Genomic DNA, 19,857 nt, shown 5'->3' with positions numbered 1-19,857 from the left:
ATTTTTTCTGCATGTTAACAATATATAAATTTATTAACAAAATATAAATCAATAAAATATTAACATTACTTAATAAAAAAAATGTAATCTAAAAATACTTCAAATAATGGCTATGGAAAAATCTACGTACAGAGCAAAGCGACTAGTGTAAAAATAGGTGTTTCCGGTTTTAACAACAAAATAGTTGATTTCAATTGCATTAGTAAAGAATTGGAAGCTAAAAGTTAGAATAGCGACGAAAGGAAAAGAAATTGAAGTTGGAGAAAAAAAGATTATTGTAAAGCTATGGAAAGAGGGAAAAACTCTACGAGAAATAGGAGCAACTGTAGACAGATCACATACCTCTATTCAGAGAGTCATTAATAACTACAAAAACACTGGAGACTACGTCTTACGACCGCGAACGGGTTGACCATCCCTTCTAACATACCGAGAGGAGCGAAGCATTGTGCAGCAGGTACGAAAAGAACCTAGGCTGACAGCAACAAAAATAGCAGAAAATGTACAACAGCAGTTTCATAAGACAATCAGCAAAGATACAGTGAGAAGAATATTATGAAAGGCCAACTACCAGTCACGTTGCACGAAAAAAACCATTTGTATCAGATGTCAATCGAAAGAAGCGGATCGCCTTTGCTAAAGAACACCTAAATAAGCCTATAGAGTTCTGGTTACAGATGAGAGTAGATTTTGCATCTTCGGTATTAAAGGAAAACAACTTGTGTGGAGAAAACCCGGTACTGCTCTTGATCCTCAAAACTTAAAAGCTGCTGTAAAACATGGAGGTGGTGGAGTGATGGTTTGGGGATGTATGTGCGCCAAAGGAGTAGGAAAATTGGCATTTATAACATCCACAATGGACTATAAACTATATATAGACATTTTAACGGAAAATTTGAAGCCAAGCACCGACAACTTGGGTTTGGGGTCCGAATACATTTTTCAACAAAACAACGACCCTAAACATTGTGCCCACAATACCAAACTTTGGCTGCTATATAACACCCCAAAACAATTGAAAACAACCCCACAGTCACCGGACTTAAATCCGATTGAAGACTCGTGGGATTTATTGGAACGCAGGATTCGTCAACATAATATAACATCGAAGGAAGTGCTAAAAAGTGTTATGATTGACGAATGGGCAAAAATCACTAGGGAAGACACGAAGAAATTAGTACAATCCATGCCGAAACGTTTAAGGGAGGTCATTAAACGTAAGGGTTATCCGACCTCCTACTAATATATTTTTTATAGAAGTCGCCTTGATCTGTACGCAGATTTTTGCATAGGCATTATTTGAAGTATTTTTAGTTAAAATTTTTTTTATTAAGTAATGTTTATATTTTATTGATTTATAGTTTGTTAATAAATTAGATAATACAGAAAAAATATGAGTTGAAGTTTATCGCATTAGATTATCACTATTTTTTTACCGCTTACAGCATACTACGTTCGTTGTACGCAGACTTCTGCTGCTGAGTGTATATGCACATTTGTACATTTATTTCAGTAGCTTCTTCAACTTGTACAGATTTTTGTTGTAAGTCATTAAATAATATTTAATTGAGTTGTTTTAGATTGTTCTATGCTTTTTAATCCTTATTGTGTAATATAAAACCGCTGACACAAGAATTCCTGATTGAAATTTCCAAAAAATTTAAATTTTTTTTCATTTTCATCGCTTTTTATGAATCATCTTTTCGCCATCTCGGATTATTAATAATAGCAATTAGGATTTTTTAAGTGAATTAATAACAAAAAAATGTGTAAGATTATTAACAAGGAGTTTAGGCAGTTAAGAAGTTAATTAGTCAAGAATTCAAAATTAATTATTCGTTAATTTAAGAAAGATTTCCGAACGCAATCTGGCGATTATAACTCTCCCCTAGCTTTTAACAAACTTTTGGGATAAGAAAGGGTTCCCCGAGACAATAAGTTTACAAAATAGAATATATTTTGCGAATTTTCCTTATCTTCAAATTGCTGCGCTGGGTTTCCGATATTCGTCTCGGCTCGGGGGACAAACCCCGCGGCATTTCCTACGAAAAACAAACCAAAAACGTTGACAATAATGCATCGAGGCGCGGCGGTGTGGTGCGGTCTCCAGCGAAGTGCCGCAGGGCAGCAATATATCTCTGAAATATGTTTATGTACTCGGTGCGTTTTATTTCGAGAGGGGTCTTATCGGGGAACCTGGTACAGCCCTTTCTACTTTAAACAATGTGGCCCACGCGCTCAGCTTAGAGATTTATACGAACCGCGGAGAAGGCCGCAAAAGAGAAAGAAGAAAAACCGTCCTCGGGATAATCTCCCTTGGGCGAAATTGCGCAATCCGGGATCAATAGCTTCGCCATCAGTTTTGCTCCTTAACATCTGCGGTAGTCGAAGTTGTGCTTCTAGTTCACTGCTGTTGCTAGCTCCTTATTGCACCTGGCATATTAAGGACAGTTGAACGGGACTTTGATGCCTCGGGCGAGTTTTAGCCCTACGTCTGTTGTTGTAATGGGTGCGTCGGAGTGCATATCCGAGTACCGCAATGATCACTGAGCGAGCTCCACTTTAATTAACACGCGAACTAACCCGGCAGGAAATTAAGGCCCACACCAAAAAAGAAAAGATATATACCTTAATCTCGGAACCGTTTTCTTTCGACTTAATAGGTGTACTATATCCTACTTAAAGAGTCCCTCCCGGACAATTAAAGGAATTTAATTAAGCAAAAATAGGCGCAACGTAGCGTTTATTATCAATACCCCATTTATCACCGATCGACATCGAGACATTTGTCTTTTTCAAGAGGGGTGCTTCATCTGGCGGAAAAGGCGATATATCAAAAAAAAATGCCACCCTCGAGGCCGCATTTGTTTCCGTCCCCGTATTACATTTTTACGCGCCGCCACTTCTTGCTCGTAAAGCACGAGGTGCAGATGTACCGAAATGGCCGGGTGCTATCAAAGACGCGTTTCGGAGAACGGCTCGGATAAAAAGGTTTTATACGTCGGCAAAAGATTGATGCCCCCGGATTTCTTCGTTTTTCTCGACGTTACGCTAATAGAATGTTGAAACAGTGGCTTCGTCACGGCAATGTTAACAGAGGTCGAGTTAAATATTTATCGGCAATTAGCCAAAGTTCGCCTAATTAGTCAACGTGACGACAACGTGTTAGCGTGAAACACAGACAACTTGCATCACGTGCTCTCGCGTTTTCTCGTTGATGACAAGTTAATGGTGTCTAGACTTGAACTTGTTGTATGCTCGGACAACGTGACACTCACCATCCTCTCGTTAACCGAAATTAACAATTTTAAATAAAACTTTCTGGGAAAATCCGTCGTAGTGGCACGGCAAGACACGAAAGTTGCTAGTTTTCGTTTTTTTTCTAATGACATCATCCGAGAAAGATTACGAACTTATAGTAAAAAATCTGACTTGTGGAAATCTTTTAACGCATTAAGAATGAGTGAAAACCAAAGAAATGTTCTGTTGGAGCAAGTAACTCTTTCATTCCGAATTTCCCGAAAAAAGAAAAGTATTAAGACCTAAGGGTATTTTCTGGTCAGTGCGCCGCAATAAAAAGGACTCTACCCGAGCGGAACGGAATGTCTTCGAGGATCTGAGCTAAACATTTGAATAGTGGAAGTTTGGTCGATTTGAAAGGAAAACTCGGTACGGGAAAAACGGTGCGCTGCTGTTACGTCTTGAGAGCATCGAACCACCATTAAACGAAATGACGTCGAAAAGACTCAGGTATCGTCTAATTCTTGCCGGAAATCGATAAACTCCCTCTCGAACTGAAAGATTTTTAGCTCGGAAAGCAAACAGACGGAAAAGCGAATAAACAATAAAAATTAAATTAAATATCTCGATTCTGCAAGGGGTTTATCCTTCGGGATTCTCGGAGGAACGAAGGGGATTGGGAAGGGGGAAATTAATGAAGGAATGTTTTCGACTTTCAAACAATTACTGAGAATTATTTCCCGGGAAACGACTTCGGCGTAAAGTTGAGTTGAGATTTTACGAATTCCATACCAGTTTCTAATTATTATTATTCTTAACTGAATTCGGTAGGATCGGGACAATAACCAAATAATCCAGAATTTGAGGTCGGCGCACGCCTCGCAATTACCATATATACCAACAGTGGACATTTCCCCAGTAAGTAATAGATTGCAAATTACCTTAGGATAACAGCGATAACAATCGCTTGCAAATGTAAACCTGTATGACAATTATGTTCCTACGATATTGACAATGGTAAACGTAATTTAAATGTTTGTGTTCAAAACGATATTCTCAACAAGAATGAGAATCATATTGAACGAGGATGGTTTAAAATGTTGATGGGTGTTTAAAAGGATGATTTCGAATCGGTATTAGATTCGTTTCCACGTCACATAAAGTAAGACATAAAGAGAGGTAGAGTTACGGTTCGACCAGGATTATAAACTGCGTCGGAGATTTTTTACGGGTTTCCACTCACCCTCCGGGTCTTTCTGCGAACCATAAAAACAAGGCAGTTGCGCGATAATATACAACTCTGCGGCCGCGATGGAAGTGGCCTGGATAACCAAAAACTTCTCGTTTTTATCGATTTTCAAGCTCGCGAAACGCGGCCGAGCATAATTTCCTGTATCTTAAGTTGTTGTGGTCGCACTTAATATCGGTCGTAAAGTGAGTTATGAACCGGACGCGACGACAAAATAAATTATTACCATCTCGGCGACTTTTCTTATTAGATATCTTTCGGTAGTAAAAAAGAAGAAATTTCCACTCGGTATAATATGGATCTATTATAACTCAATTCGTTGGAAACAACAAAATTTTGAGAATGAAAGAAAATGTCGAATTCATGGTGGAGCCATGGACGAAAATTTATTAACGGAGTTACAAAGTTGGCCATAATAAGGCAACAAGCCGGGTCGACTCGAAAAGACTTGTTTAAAATTCTCCCTGACACCAGAGTTTCCAGTTGAAGTCACCTCGAAACTTTTGCTCGAAGGGCGACGGACGCGTCGCACTAGCGTAATGATATTTATGGGACAAAGGGACTCTTGTAATTTTTATAATCGGGTATTGTCCCGTTAATGCCTTATTTGGAACAAGTTAACTTTTCACTTCGGTGAAAATGTTACAGAAATTACGTAATCCCGTTGTGATCTTTATAAAGTTAGGTATTTTAAAAAAACTTGTTATGAATCAAAAAAATATACAAAAAGATTCTTTTTGGAGAGTGAATTTTTTCTTGTTCTATTTTTAAGCTCTAGGTCTAGTGTTAGTTCTAGTGACAGTGCAAGTGTAAGATTAGAACTAACACTATAGGGTGATTCACATAAGAACCGACACAGAGCAGGGACATGTAGAGGACAATAAATTAAGATGATTTAACGCAACTTATCTCTAAACCAAGTTGTACCCCTGAGGAGTTATAGGCCTTCAAAGTTGGGTCTTAAATTTTTAAAACATTGAATATCTTCGTAATGCATAAAGCTTGAAAAACCAAATTTGGTAGACGTTATGAGTGTACCGAGGGTATTTCAAAGGGTTTATTAAGGGTGATGGTTCCCTAAATTTTGGCAGATTTTTTTAACCTTTTTGTGGATTTAATACATTATTACCTCATTTCATGTGGAATTTAATTCTAAAACTTTTTTTACTCTTACTATTTTTTAAAAAACATTGTCGTTTTCATAAAAGACTCAAAAAACTAAAGACGCGTATCTTGTTAATGCTACTTAAAATCATCGAAAATTCAATAGTCGGCTGTGAAATTGTACGTAATTTGAGGAATAAACTGCTTATTATGAGCTAAAAAGACATCATCCATAAACAAATTTAGATTAAGCATAATAATTTTCTAGTGATAAAGAGAAAATCCCCAAAATGTCAAAATTAAGTACTTTTGGTTTTAAAATCGATCATAAATCATAACTCAAGAATGAAAGGTGATGACGAAAAGTTTTTTAGGAATAAATTGTTTATTATGAACTAAGAAGATATTATTGATAAACAGATTTTGTTTCTCGGTTAAATCGGGTTCTGGCTTCAGACCCTGAACGACGAATTGGCTTACTAAAAAAGGCTGACGGTTCTTATACCGACAACCTTTTGGAGAGTCTTCATTTATTAATGGAGGTGCATTTTTCAGGTTCCGGAAGTTCCGTACAAATACAACAGGACACCAACCATGAACCTACTGCAGATGATTGGATTTCAGCCGAAGAGATCTGCAGGGAGGATAAAATACGGTGGGCCATCAACAGTTTCTCGCCGTTCAAGACACCAGGACCAGATGGTATTATACCAGCCCTTTTACAATGGGGTCTGGAGGATTTAGTACCTCACCTGGTGGAAATCTTCCAAGCATGCCTGGCGCTGCGCTATATACCCAGTCGATGGCGTGAGGTCACAGTGAACTTCATACCAAAACCGGGTAAGCTTGATTATTTCACACCGAAATCGTTTAGACCAATCAGTCTCTCCTCCTTTCTTTTGAAAACTCTGGAGAGACTGTGTGATCGCTATATTAGAGATTTCTGTCTTCCAACTAAACCAGTAAATCCTAATCAACACGCTTACACTCAGGGCAAGTCCACACTAACGGCTCTTCACTCAGTGACCAGCTTTGTTGGTGGGGCGCTGGACCTAAAGGAGTCCGCCCTGGGGGTTTTCGTAGATATAGAGGGAGCTTTTGATAAAACAACTTTCTCTGGTATTAACGATGCCTTGTTAGAGCATAATGTTCCACCGACTCTTTGTGGTTGGATTGAGAACACTCTTAAACATAGGATAGTTAAGCTTAGGGCTGGCGATGTCAGTCTTCAAGGAGGAGTTACTCGAGGCTGTCCACAAGGGGGTGTACTATCCCCACTTTTGTGGAACCTCACCCTGGATAGCCTCTTGAACCGCCTCGCCGAACCCAACTTTATCACAGTTGGTTACGCAGATGATTTAACCATTCTCGTCAAAGGCAAGTATATAAACGTGCTGTTTGACAGGATGCAAGTAGCTCTCAAACTGATAGAGACTTGGTGTGACGAACAAAGACTCTCTGCGAATCCTAAGAAGACAGAGTTGATTCTTTTCACACGGATGAGGAAGGTTGGCAATCCCAGAATGCCATCCCTTGCTGATACTCCATTGGTATTGTCAAAAGAAGTTAAATATCTGGGCATCACACTTGACAATAAAATGACATGGAGAGCCCACCTAGATAATAGAATAAAAAAAGCGTACGTTGCATTCGGTCAATGCCGGAGGGCTATAGGTAAGACATGGGGTTTGTCACCCAGAAATGCCCTCTGGATTTACACGGCTGTAATCTGACCTATGCTTACTTATGGTGCAGTAGTATGGTGGTCAAAGACCCTACAGTCTACATCCACTACTGCACTTAATAAAGTACAGAGACTTGCGTGTTTGTATGTTACAGGTGCGCTGCGGACTACCCCCACTGCAGCCATGGAAAACATGTTAAACCTAACGCCACTTCATTTGTTCATCCAAGAGGTGGCATTGGTGACCATGACTCGACTGCGAGCAGCAGGAATTCTAATGGGTGAGAGAAATAGTAAAAATGCCAATCTCTGGAATGAAATGGTGGATTACTCACCAATTCTGGAGTGTGTAACGGACTTTACACCCCTACAACACATTTTTACGAAGAAATATCTCACCCACCCAAGCTCCACAGAAGTAGAGGTAAAAAACAGCCTTAAAATCTACACTGATGGTTCAAAGAGACGGGAAGGAGCTGGAGCCGGAGTCTTCTCGTACGATCTCCGACTCCACGTATCTGAACCTTTAGGTATAAGTACCACCGTCATACAGGCGGAGTTAATCGCCATACAACTTGCCGCTGACGTTATTGTCAGATCCAACTTGGTAGGTAAGACTTTTACAATTTATACTGACAGTAGACAAGCTATTTTAGCCCTGAGTAGAATAACAATTACCTCAGGACTTGTTATGGGTTGTCATCTGACATTGGAGAAGGCCGCAGTGCATAACTGTGTCATACTTCAATGGATAAAAGGACACTCGACTTGTTCAGGTAACAAGCACGCTGATAGGCTTGCCAAAAGGACTGCCAAGCGAGCGCCATGTTCGCCTGAACCGTCCTTATCAACTCAGATTGAGATAATTAAAGATTTTACCCACAAAAAGTTCATGAACTGGTGGGATAGGGTTAAGGGTTGCCATCTGTCTAAGGAAGTATTACATTATCCTTCAGCAGAGGCAGCCTTGTCTTTCGTAAGGCTTGGTAGAAACGCTCTACGAACTGTAACGGGACTCGTCACGGGTCACTGTAAGGTAAACAAGCATCTTTATAACCTTAAGCTTGCTGTTAGTCCTCTCTGTCGCCTCTGTAAAGAGAGCGAGGAGACGGTCCGACACATCTTGTGTGAATGCCCCACTCTGCAAGACCTCAGAATGAGAGACTTCGGAGAGGAATGGCCGACCACAGATGGCATCAGGAACACACCTCTGAGCTGTATCCTAGCCTTCGGAAATTCCTTAGGCTGGTTGATGTAGCCGGAGACAGTGTAGGAGGATGTACAAGGGGCCCGTTGGGGCCTAGGTGCTGTGTGCGTAGCATACCCTCCGCTTTCCTACATACATACATACATACAGATTTTGTTTAGATGTAATGATTTTCTAGTGATAAAGAGAAAATCCTCAAAATGTCAAAATTGGGTACTTTTGGTGTTAAAATCGATCATAACTCAAGAATGAAAGGTGATGGAGAAAAGATGGAGAAAACCTTGTCGTCAAATAACTTTATACCCTATTCATAACGTTTACCAAATTTGGTTTTTCTAGCTTAATGTATTACGAAGATATTGAACTTTTTAAAAATTTAAGAGCCAACTTTGAAGGCCTATAACTCCCGAGGTGTACAACTTAGTATAGAGGTAAGTTACGTTAAATCATCTTAATTTATTGTCCTCTACATGTCCCTGCTCTGTGTCGGTTCTTATGTGAATCACCCTGTATACCTAGAACTAGAATCATTTGGGTTTAGTCATCTTCTGGCTCATTCCTCGTTTTTTTCTTGCACTTCGTCAACTATTGTCTAACTTCTGACTTTTAACTCTCTTAACTTCTGGACGTTATGCCGTTTTTACAAAATTTTGTTTGACCGAATAAGGAAATTTATGACCTTTATATGTTGCCCCATCGTCTATCGTGATCTACTTTTGTTCCGAGGATCGTATATTCCTCGCACGCTTCAAGTAATTATAAAGGTTAAATGTTTTATCAGAGTTATTATTATGCAATATGTTTAATGCATAATCCATTTACAAAAGTAAATAAAATAGATTTTAATAACTAAAACGGTCAGGATATTTAATTCCCATCTGACGAGAACATGTGACGACAGGATAGAGTAAAATAGCATGATTACGACCGAAATCCGTCGAGAGATCAGTGAGGCCTTCGTAACAAAGGGATGGGACCCCCCTACGTGGCCAACCGGGTACCGTTGTCATTCCCGGACGCTACAAACCTGATATACAGAAGTAAATTACACCGGACGCTTGAGGGTCTTGGTTGAAACCGAATCGAATAAATTGAAACCGTGCCGGATCTCGACGACTCGTATCGCCCCCGTTCGCGTGATTGAAGTTTCCAATTAACCAGCCAATCTGTGTAGATATCGTGATGACGAAGATGACGGTTTCAAAGTAGATATCGGATTTATTAATAAAACCGTCAAGAGACGGAACAAAAGCCATTCGGTCTTTAGTATCTTGAGGTTGACAAGTTTTATGGTGTGCATAAACCGAAAGAGAATTTCTATACTTGATTTAAAGGGTCGCCGTGTGGCGGGTCTTTTTACGGGGAAAGTTCGAGGCGGACGTTTATGAGCCGGGCTCGTAATTGTATTAACTGGGAAAACTTTAAAACGTTCCATACTAAAAATATACGCGCCGACACCGGAGAATCCATTACGAGGCGTCACCCGAGGTGACGTACTTAAAAATTCATCGTTGGGAGAGCTGTAGAAGGTCCGACGAAAAGGACGACCGGTTCAAAAATTTAACAGTTCTTAATTTTAAATACGGACGGAAAACCCCTCGGATCCCTGATTTAAAAAAATAATATAAGGAGAAAAGAAACGGTGTCGTTACCTTAGCGGGGGCGCAAAGTCAAAGTTCGTTAGGCGTTCAGTGAAGCTTTCTCCTTCTCTCTTCCACTCCACTTAAATTGAACTCACGGGATCTTTTAAACAGAACCCGCTGTTTAAGGTTATAAGAATTTTATGTAAAACACCCTCGCACACATGAATACGAAACACCGCACCGCGAACTTTTAAATTTTGAATAGAACTATGAAGCTCTCTTTTGATTTTTCAAATTGATCCTTATTTATTTATAAAACATCTTAATAAAGAACCGTTTTTGTTACATTTTGATGTTTTATGACTGCATAAAATATGTAGCTATTTTGTATTCGTATTCATGATGGGATGTAAAAGAGAACAGTTAGACCAGTTGGAATATGATAATTTGTGGAAATACTCGCGGAAACCTCTTTTCTCGGTAAGCTTAATTGAAACCCTTCTCGAGTCTGTCAAAATTCGTTGTTAACGATTTAAAATAGCTTCTTCTCTTCGTCAGAGCTACGATTAAACCGAGCTTTAACCGACCAGTTCCTTTCGCGGGGTCGTAAACCGCAAGATTTACGGTTTTGGCAACGCCTTCCATCCAGTGTAAAGACCTGGGACTTTTTAATATTCAGCAGTGGTGCGCCGGTGGCGTGAGAGGCAAAATGGCGGAGAAAACGTTTTCATTAAGGGAAGTTGTTGCCGGGAGGTGATCTACGAGACGCAACCGACACGGAAAAAAACTTTTACCCCGGCAACTAATTAGCGAGGTTCCAAGGAACTTGAAAGTCGCTTTGAGCGTAGGGGGTGGAAGATAAATGAAACGAATAAAAACCACCCCCAGTTTATGATGAATCCATTTTTGGCTCCGAGGCGTGCAATAAAACAAATACATATCCGGTTTACGAGGGCATCTATACGGCACGATGGTCTGATTATTATTAACAGCGGTAAATAAATGGTAAACGACCCCTTTATTTTATATCTTTTCTCGTAAAAATTTAGCACCAATTAATTCTTTTACGTCCCGAGACGGACCGGATATTTCTGGGCTAGCAACATTTTCATGTTGAAATATTTGTTGAATAACAAAATATATCGCTGACAAAGAACTCCCACATCAAAGGATAAAATAAAAGTGCAGCTGTTATTTTATTCGAGAGAGAAACATCGCGAAAAATCCGAGTAAAACGCCATCCAACAAATTGGAACGATTTCGCTGTGATATACTAACCCCGTTACAACATTCTTTAAATTTTTAGCCATTATTTATCACTAAAATGAAACGGAAACCACCAAGACTTGGATTGTGACGAAAACATGTTGCGAATTACAACTCGATGAAATTGAAATTGATGCAGACGAAGACGTTTTGCAACGGTACAAAGCTTGATACTCGCAGCTATTTTTCGTTGTCACTTAAATCCCAATTGTCGTTTCACTCGTCGACGACGACTTCGGTCTACGTGATTCCCTGATGTTTTCCGGAAACCGTAACATAATATAATGAAAGCACCATAAAGCAGAGTGTGTAGAGTAATATGTGATTCTAACGTTTGTTCATGTCAACAATATTTTCTTAGTATAAAATGAAACTGAGTTATAAACATATACTACTTTATTAAATGAAAATCATAAACTAGAAATTGTAGAGGTAGATTTTATGTAAAAAATTGAAGACATCCTTTATTTATTTGCGATATTATGAGTTGGTTTTTGCGATTCAATATGAGTAGCTAAAGAAAGCTCAAATTCATCAACTTGAATTTGCAGCCTCAACTTGATCAATAATTATAATATTAGGATGACCGGAAAGTAAATACAATAAGTCTTGGGAAATGAGAATACGAAAACGAATGTTTCGCTTAATTACACTCTTACGATTCGTGCAAAAAGGAAAAAGTTAAACAACTTTGAAAAGTTCTCTCGCGGTTATGTAATTAAAAATTCAAACCTCGCTCTGGCGACGCTTTCCGCGGTTCAAATACAAAGATCAACAGTAGCTAATTAAAGGACTCGGTCACACCTGAGTGCCCTTTTTTCATGGCTGGGTGGCCGTTGGGCGGACGATCAAAGGCTGCTTAAGCGGACGGAGCAAACGGGGCATTGTGTGTGGTCAATTGGCCACGGAGCCCAGGGTGGAGAGGTGCCCCCCTTTTCGTTTACTGACGCACACACGTCGATAGGTTAAACACGAACGCGTCCAGTTGAATTAATTGACAGGGGCTTCCCCAAACACAGTACTGCCGCCGTTCCTGGATTCCCGGTACCAGCAATCATAACACAATGACCTGAATTACGCCGGACAAATGCTAACAGTTAGTTATTAGGTTCAGTTGCACACCTGGGAACGTCATAATTGCATCGATGTTTATCAAATTTTAGCAAAGAATAATATCTATTAAAGAAGTTGTAGAACGCAAAGTGGTTTTGTATACAATGTGGCTATTATTAGAAGCGGTGCAGGTGGTAGGAATAACAGCGGAAGTCTTAAAATTTAGTGTGGCCTCTTAGAGTAGATCGCTAAAACTTCAGTGTGAACATCGTCTCGACCAGCTCTCGCAAGGGAGCGTAAGTGTTATTTAGTACTAATAGGGTATCCCACTCGATGCGGTTGTGGACCAGGACGACGACGCCAACGCCTCCTTCAGAGAAACCGTGGTGCGCCTTATGGGGTTTTATGAATAAAAGATAAGACCATAATTTCGGGGCGCAAGACGTTTTAACGTCTTTAATTTTGCACTCGTTACGCGCCGGCAGGGTCGCAGTCCATACTTCGGGCGAAGGCGACGACCTTCCCCTTCATTAAAATTTAGACAGTTTATTAGGAGCCACGTCGTAACTCATAACTATTTAAAAACTTTGTCCGGTGAATTTTATTGGATCGCTTCGGGGATTTATACGGAACTCCGGAATTAAAAATTTACCGCTATCCATCTAAAAACGCCATCTTCTAGTAGACTTTAGACTATTTGTCATGGTCAAGAAAAAAAATTGAACGTGGTGGGATAACTTTTATAACATTGCGGGTTATTTCACTTGGAAACTTAGCGCTTGTACGCACAACACAATGGTACAAATCCGCCATTGAACACCGATACAGCATTCACGTTCGTAATACTGAAACGAGAAACGTCGAGCTTTGTCCGGAAGCGTACACGTTTGCTTCTCTTGTCTGTTCAAGCACAGCACCGCCAATTACCTTACACAATTCTCTATCTATTCGATTTCGTTCCATTTAGAAACTAATTAACCGTATCAATTAAAGAACAAATTATGTTTACAACACAATTAATTTATATGACACCTTAAATTACTAAAATTTCTATATATACAGGGTGACATAGAAAAAAGTACATTGCATAGTGCCACACAATAGAGGACACTAAATTATGACACATTATTCAATTGTTATTTATCATTGTTTTTGCAAAGGTTACTTTGGCGTTTTTTGAATAATTAGCATGCATTGTCGGCTTTCAGATGCATGGATAACAAATTTTTTCAGTCGAAAATGACATACAGTGTATAGCAAAAAAGAAAAAGTTAGGACTGAATCAATAAAGATGGAACCCTGTATGTATGTAGCGCTTTCCATCAGTAATCATAAAACTAAGATCACATTTGAATTTAGCATGATAAAAAACCCCTGTATACCACATTTTATCCATTTTTTGCGTCTCTGGCTAAAGATATTCAAAAAAAAAAACCCAAAAAAAATAAAATTCAACACCCCGTATCTTTTAACCGTAGGCCTTGCGGACCCATGTTCATAGGAACTTTTTTTCTTATTTTAGTGTCCTCTATTGTGTGGCACTATGCAATGTACTTTTTTCTATGTCACCCTGTATATATACAGGGTGAGTCAATAGTGCGGGGACGGAAGATAGTGGCTATACTATTGAAAATAAAAGAAATGTTTTTATGCCATCATATATTACCATCAAAGCTGTATCGATTAAAATTATTTTCAGCTATACAGGGTGTTTCACTATTCCAGGACCATACTCAACTTCATTTTTTTAAATGGAACGCTATGTATTTTTTTACATATTCTGATTTGCTGTCTTAAATGCTACGACTGCATATCTTGTTTTTAAATTTTGAATGCAAGGTTGCCAAGTTATTATTTTTTTTGTGAAAAAGTTTGAAAATTCAGGTGGTCACTTAAAATTCGTTATCTGCATTAATATTGAATATTGAAGATTGCAATTTGGGGTGTCGATAAACAAAGCTTGGGTCTTTCGAACACTGTTCATACTATTGGATATCATTGTACAGGGTGTTTAGCAAAAGCGATTAATTTATGCAATGTTTGGAGAACCATAACTTTGTTATTTTAAATGGAACACCCCGTATTTTTCTAAGGTTTCGGATAGCCTTATTAATTATCTTTCATTTTTGTTAAGCATATGGTATCTCTAATACGTGTACTTTTTGAGAAAATTAGACTGCTTTAAAAATGTCGGCATAAACGTGATTTATTAAAAAAAAGTAGGCTTTGAAAAGATTTTTATAGCAATACGAAGTGTCAAACAATTAAGTTTTGATTTCTCTTTGTTTGTTCATAACGTGTTTCCAAAATCTGTTGTTTGATTAAAATGAATTTTAGTCAAGAAGAACTTATTGATATGGTATATTTCTTGGGTGCGGGAGAGCGAAATCCATTTCTTGCCTCTAGACTTTACGCTCAACAATTTCCAGAGCGTAGGCATCCTAGGGTTGAAGCATTTGAAAACCTTCAAGAAAGGTTTGAAAGAACAGGACACGTCAAATACGAAAAAAAAGATCGCGAGAAACGAACCACTCGGGAAGAGAACGAACTTTCTGTATTATTAAAGGTAGTTGAAAACCCGCACACTAGTACACGCAAAATAAGCAATGAGCTTAACGTCAGCCAAACGTCTGTTTCAAGAATCTTACGAAAATATAAATTTCATCCATACCATATTCAATTAGTACAAGAACTTGATGCAACTGATTTCCAGAAAAGGCTAGAATTTTCGGAATGGGCATTAGAAAAAGTTCAACAAGAGTATAATTTTTTTGATTATCTATTATTCAGCGATGAGGCAACGTTTCACAAAAATGGCTACGTTAACCGCCATAACTTTCATTATTATGATACTATCAATCCTCATTTTATACGACCAGTAGACCACCAACATCGATGGTCTGTAAATGTCTGGGCAGGGATAGTAGGATCTTGTTTGATCGGGCCGTATTTTTTCGAGGGAAACGTTAACGGAGAATCTTATTGGAATTTTTTGGAAAATCACCTGCCAGCACTTTTAGGAGATGTTCCACTAAACGTTCGGCAAAGAATGTGGTTTCAGCACGACGGTGCGCCACCTCACTATAGTAGGATAGTTAGAAGACATTTAGACAGAATTTTTGTTGATCGGTGGGTAGGCAGAGGAGGTCCTGTTAGATGGCCACCACGTTCTCCGGATTTGACAAAATTAGATTTTTTTTTGTGGGGATATGTAAAAAGCTTGGTATATGAAGAACCACCAACGACGAAAGCAAATATGATGAATCGTATTCGCGATGCGTTTGAAACAATAAACGTAAACATGTTGCAGAACGTTAATGTTTCATTTCTTAGACGAATTGAAACTTGTGTTCAACAACAAGGAGGCTATATTGAACATTTACTTTAATTTTGTTTTGTTAATGGTTGTTGCTTAATTCTTCATTGTATTTTTTTTAATATTGTGTATTGCACCTATATCTTTTTCGACATAAACTTACTTATATGTTCAAAAATGTTGTTCCATAGCCTACATTTTGTAAATAAATCACGTTTATACTGACATTTTTAAAACAGTCTAATTTTCTCAAAAAGTACACGTATTAGATATATCATATGCTTAACAAAAATAAAAGAGAATTAATAAGGCTATCCGAAACCTTAGAAAAATACGGGGTGTTCCATTTAAAATAACAAAGTTATGGTTCTCCAAACATTGCATAAATTAATCGCTTTTGCTAAACACCCTGTACAATGATATCCAATAGTATGAACAGTGTTCGAAAGACCCAAGCTTTGTTTATCGACACCCCAAATTGCAATCTTCAATATTCAATATTAATGCAGATAACGAATTTTAAGTGACCACCTGAATTTTCAAACTTTTTCACAAAAAAAATAATAACTTGGCAACCTTGCATTCAAAATTTAAAAACAAGATATGCAGTCGTAGCATTTAAGACAGCAAATCAGAATATGTAAAAAAATACATAGCGTTCCATTTAAAAAAATGAAGTTGAGTATGGTCCTGGAATAGTGAAACACCCTGTATAGCTGAAAATAATTTTAATCGATACAGCTTTGATGGTAATATATGATGGCATAAAAACATTTCTTTTATTTTCAATAGTATAGCCACTATCTTCCGTCCCCGCACTATTGACTCACCCTGTATAGAATATAGAAACCCATAAAGAAATCTTGCATGCTTTTAGTGTTCGAATCAACAATTATTTGCATAATTACACACGCAAACAACAAATTTAGGGGAATTTAACCCTAATTAAGATAAAATGACTTTTTTATATAAAAACTTAATAAAAATGTTAATTTGATTTAGTCGTCATTAATTTGTTTGTCGAGTGTCTGTTATTTTGGAATTTTTTGGAACACCTTGTCTATTAATCGTTTAAGACGTTATTTAAGACGTCTCCGTCCGTTTTAAATTAATTAAGCAATTAATTTGGAATTAATTGGAGATTTAAACCGTGCACTTGCAAGCGATAATTACTATCGATTGTTCCCCTAATTGGATATCGATTTCGACTTTATGTATATATATAAAAGTTGAAAAAATGAATTAATAACAAAATATCAATTTTGTTACATTTATTGGAATGCGGTGTTTTTGTAAAATTTATTAAATGACATAGTAAAATTTTTGATAAACGTAACTTGGGAAATAGTATTAATTTTATTTTTAACCGTCCAATAAATACCGTCATGTATTGAATATACGCATTATATCCACCTAAAAACCGATAAAGTATATTTAATACTGTTTTATGGCGTTTTGCAAATATTATCCTCGAACAATGGAGCTCGCTGCTATCTATTGAACGAGACCATTGAATACCTACATTATTGTAAACGATGCGAGGGTATTTATCGCGATTCGAAATGTCTATTCCCGTTACCGTTTGAGTACATAAAACTTTGCAATTATCATTATAATACCGCACAAAACGTTTGCGTGTGTTGTTTGGCAAACCACAACATTTTCATACTGATCGATTTGAATTATCGGCTTTATATTATTATATAAACTAATTTTTTTATATCACAATTTATAAAAAAAATTCTTGAACTAACCAGCAATGCATAAGGTGTCAAAGATTATGATGCTGGTCAGATTGCAAAATCAATTAGAATGTACATCGTATCTCAAGAATGAATTGAGATATCATCATGAAATAAAGAACATTTTAAAGCAAATTTATTTGGTGAAAAATTGGTGAAATATATCGATGAATTAAAGTTCTTATTCAGGGATTTGTTGGTTAATTTCTTCAATTTCAGGAACAACATGGTTTTAAATAAGTCTTTATCATTATCGGTGAATTTTAAAGATAAGATTTTGGAGTGGATATGGAAATTTTATTACTTTCCAGAGATATTACGGCATAGATTATTATTGATTAAGTGAAAGATCGCATTAACTACTATCCGTGCAAAAAGTCAAGGCCCCTCACTTTAGTGATCGATATCTTCGTAACCACTCGATGGAAAAAATTGCGGTAAGGTTTATTGCAATCAGTGAACATTTCTGCGTATTACATGTTAATTTGAAAATTTTCGGGTCCGCGGTTTTTCGTTTGAATGCCAGCAACTTTATCTACTTTGCGATTTTTTTCTCCAAAACTATTTGATGAAAAAATTTCAAATTTGAACTGATGGTAAACCGATGGGTTCTTAATGTGGGGCATATTCTATTTTTTCGATATTCCATATAGTTTCGCGGAAAATCGTGGTTTAGTAGGATGCGGTTATTTCGAAAACGACCTGGCGGATTAAAACGCGGTTTTTACCAAAATTTGTCAAATAATGTCGGTTGTCGGATTCCGTTATTAGTTTTTCAAAATTAGGGCTTCCTAATTTTTTAAGAGCGATTTAATGGAATTATAAATTAAAGAGAAACAGAAGTAAATTCTGCGGGGAGAGGAGGGTTCCGTCCAATCGGAACAGATGGTATGTCCCAGACAGTACGTCGCGCTTTTATCTTACCTACATAAAGAAATAAGGCGCGACGTCCTGTCTGGGACGCACCATCTGTTCCGATTGGACAGAAGCCCCGGCACCCCGCAGAGCTTATTTCTGTTTCTCTTTAATTTGCAATTCCATTAAATCGCTCTTCAAAAATTAGGGAGCTCTAATTTTGAAAAACTAATAACGGAATCCGATAACCGACATTATTTGATATATTTTGATCAAATCCGCGAGGAAATCCACCCAGCCGTTTTCGATATAACGGCGTCTTACAAAACCGCGATTTTCCCGCGAAAATAAAATATGCCACTCATTAAGAACACATCAGGCTACCACCTGTTCAAAATTCAAATTTTTTCGTACGATAGTTTTCGTGAAAAAAAATCGCAAAATTTGACAAAGTTGCTGACACTCTCAAAAATCAGGTACTTTCTTCATTTAACTCGCGATAAAAAGAAAACCGTGAATCCGAAAACTTTCAAATTATCATATGTTACGTAGAAATGTTCAGTGATTACAGTAAACTTTGTCGCAATTTTTTTTATCGAGCGGTGGCGAAGATATCGATCTGTAAAGTGAGGGGCCTTGACTTTTTGCACGAATAGTAGTCTTTGTAAGAAGTTTTATCGATAATTTCATGAACAATATCGATTCTCAACTCACAGGTAAAAACGTACTATCAGATACTCGTATCAGCCTGAATTACTACAGCATTTAATATTTGAAGATCATTTCATCGAATCTTAAAAATTTCGTACAAACAGTAAACCTGGAACTAGAATCATTCGGGTTTAGCCATCTTTAGAGACGTGCGGCTAAACTCAAATGATTTTAGTTCTAGGTATAGTGTTAGTTCTACATAGTAACAGTGTTAGTGTAAAACCAGAACTACACTAGACCTAGAACTAAGAAAATTCGGGTAAAGATGGTTACTGCATTCATATATTGCGAGTTATATGAAATTCCCGGTATAATGAAATGTAATAAAAAAAGTTTTTGTCATAATAATTTGATGCAGATAAACTGTCACTTTTCGAGAGAGAAATAAACGATGTGACACCGACTTGACCTCGTTTTGTGGTATTAATGAACCGGGTACGAAAAGCCAGAATGAAGGGAGAAAAAGTTTTTCGAGCAAAAGGTTCCACGGATACCATCAACTTCCGCATTGATTTATTGCGAACGTCGGTTTCGAGAGATGAAGTTAGGAGAAGGTCCGCTTAAAAAGGGAGATGATAAAATAATGATGGCGTTTAACTTTGAACTGAAATTACCTCGCTTCGCCGTTCGGTTTCCATGCAAATTCTCCGGTAGTTAGCGGTAGGTGCAACGTCGATGTTTGCGTTTAGCGGCATTAAACGGAACGTCCACGTCGTTTAAATCGGACGTCACGCAAACGCAGCGCAAACCACCCCCACTGTACTGCGACCGACAAACATCGAACCAACCCCCGGTCGAAACAGCCCTATAATTTTAATCGCTCGCACTAATTACATCAACGTTTAAT

At 37.8% G+C, this 19,857-nt stretch overlaps 2 protein-coding genes across 2 annotated transcripts in view; one reads left to right on the top strand and one right to left on the bottom strand.

The window, feature by feature from the left end:
* The window catches only part of LOC111416569 (leucine-rich repeat-containing protein 24-like), a 64,104-nt gene that overhangs the window by 10,310 nt on the left and 33,937 nt on the right, over nt 1-19,857 (bottom strand). The window lies entirely within an intron of this gene.
* On the top strand, nt 14,713-15,774 carry LOC139432153 (histone-lysine N-methyltransferase SETMAR-like). The gene has a single exon (XM_071200520.1). It carries the CDS (start codon nt 14,713-14,715, stop codon nt 15,772-15,774), a length of 1,062 nt encoding a protein of 353 aa, XP_071056621.1.

The sequence above is a fragment of the Onthophagus taurus genome, chromosome 11, assembly GCF_036711975.1.
Source record: "Onthophagus taurus isolate NC chromosome 11, IU_Otau_3.0, whole genome shotgun sequence".
NCBI classification, from domain to species: domain Eukaryota; kingdom Metazoa; phylum Arthropoda; class Insecta; order Coleoptera; family Scarabaeidae; genus Onthophagus; species Onthophagus taurus.
The sequence above is the reverse complement of the archived record's forward strand: the minus strand, read 5'-3'. Positions and strand labels throughout refer to the sequence as shown.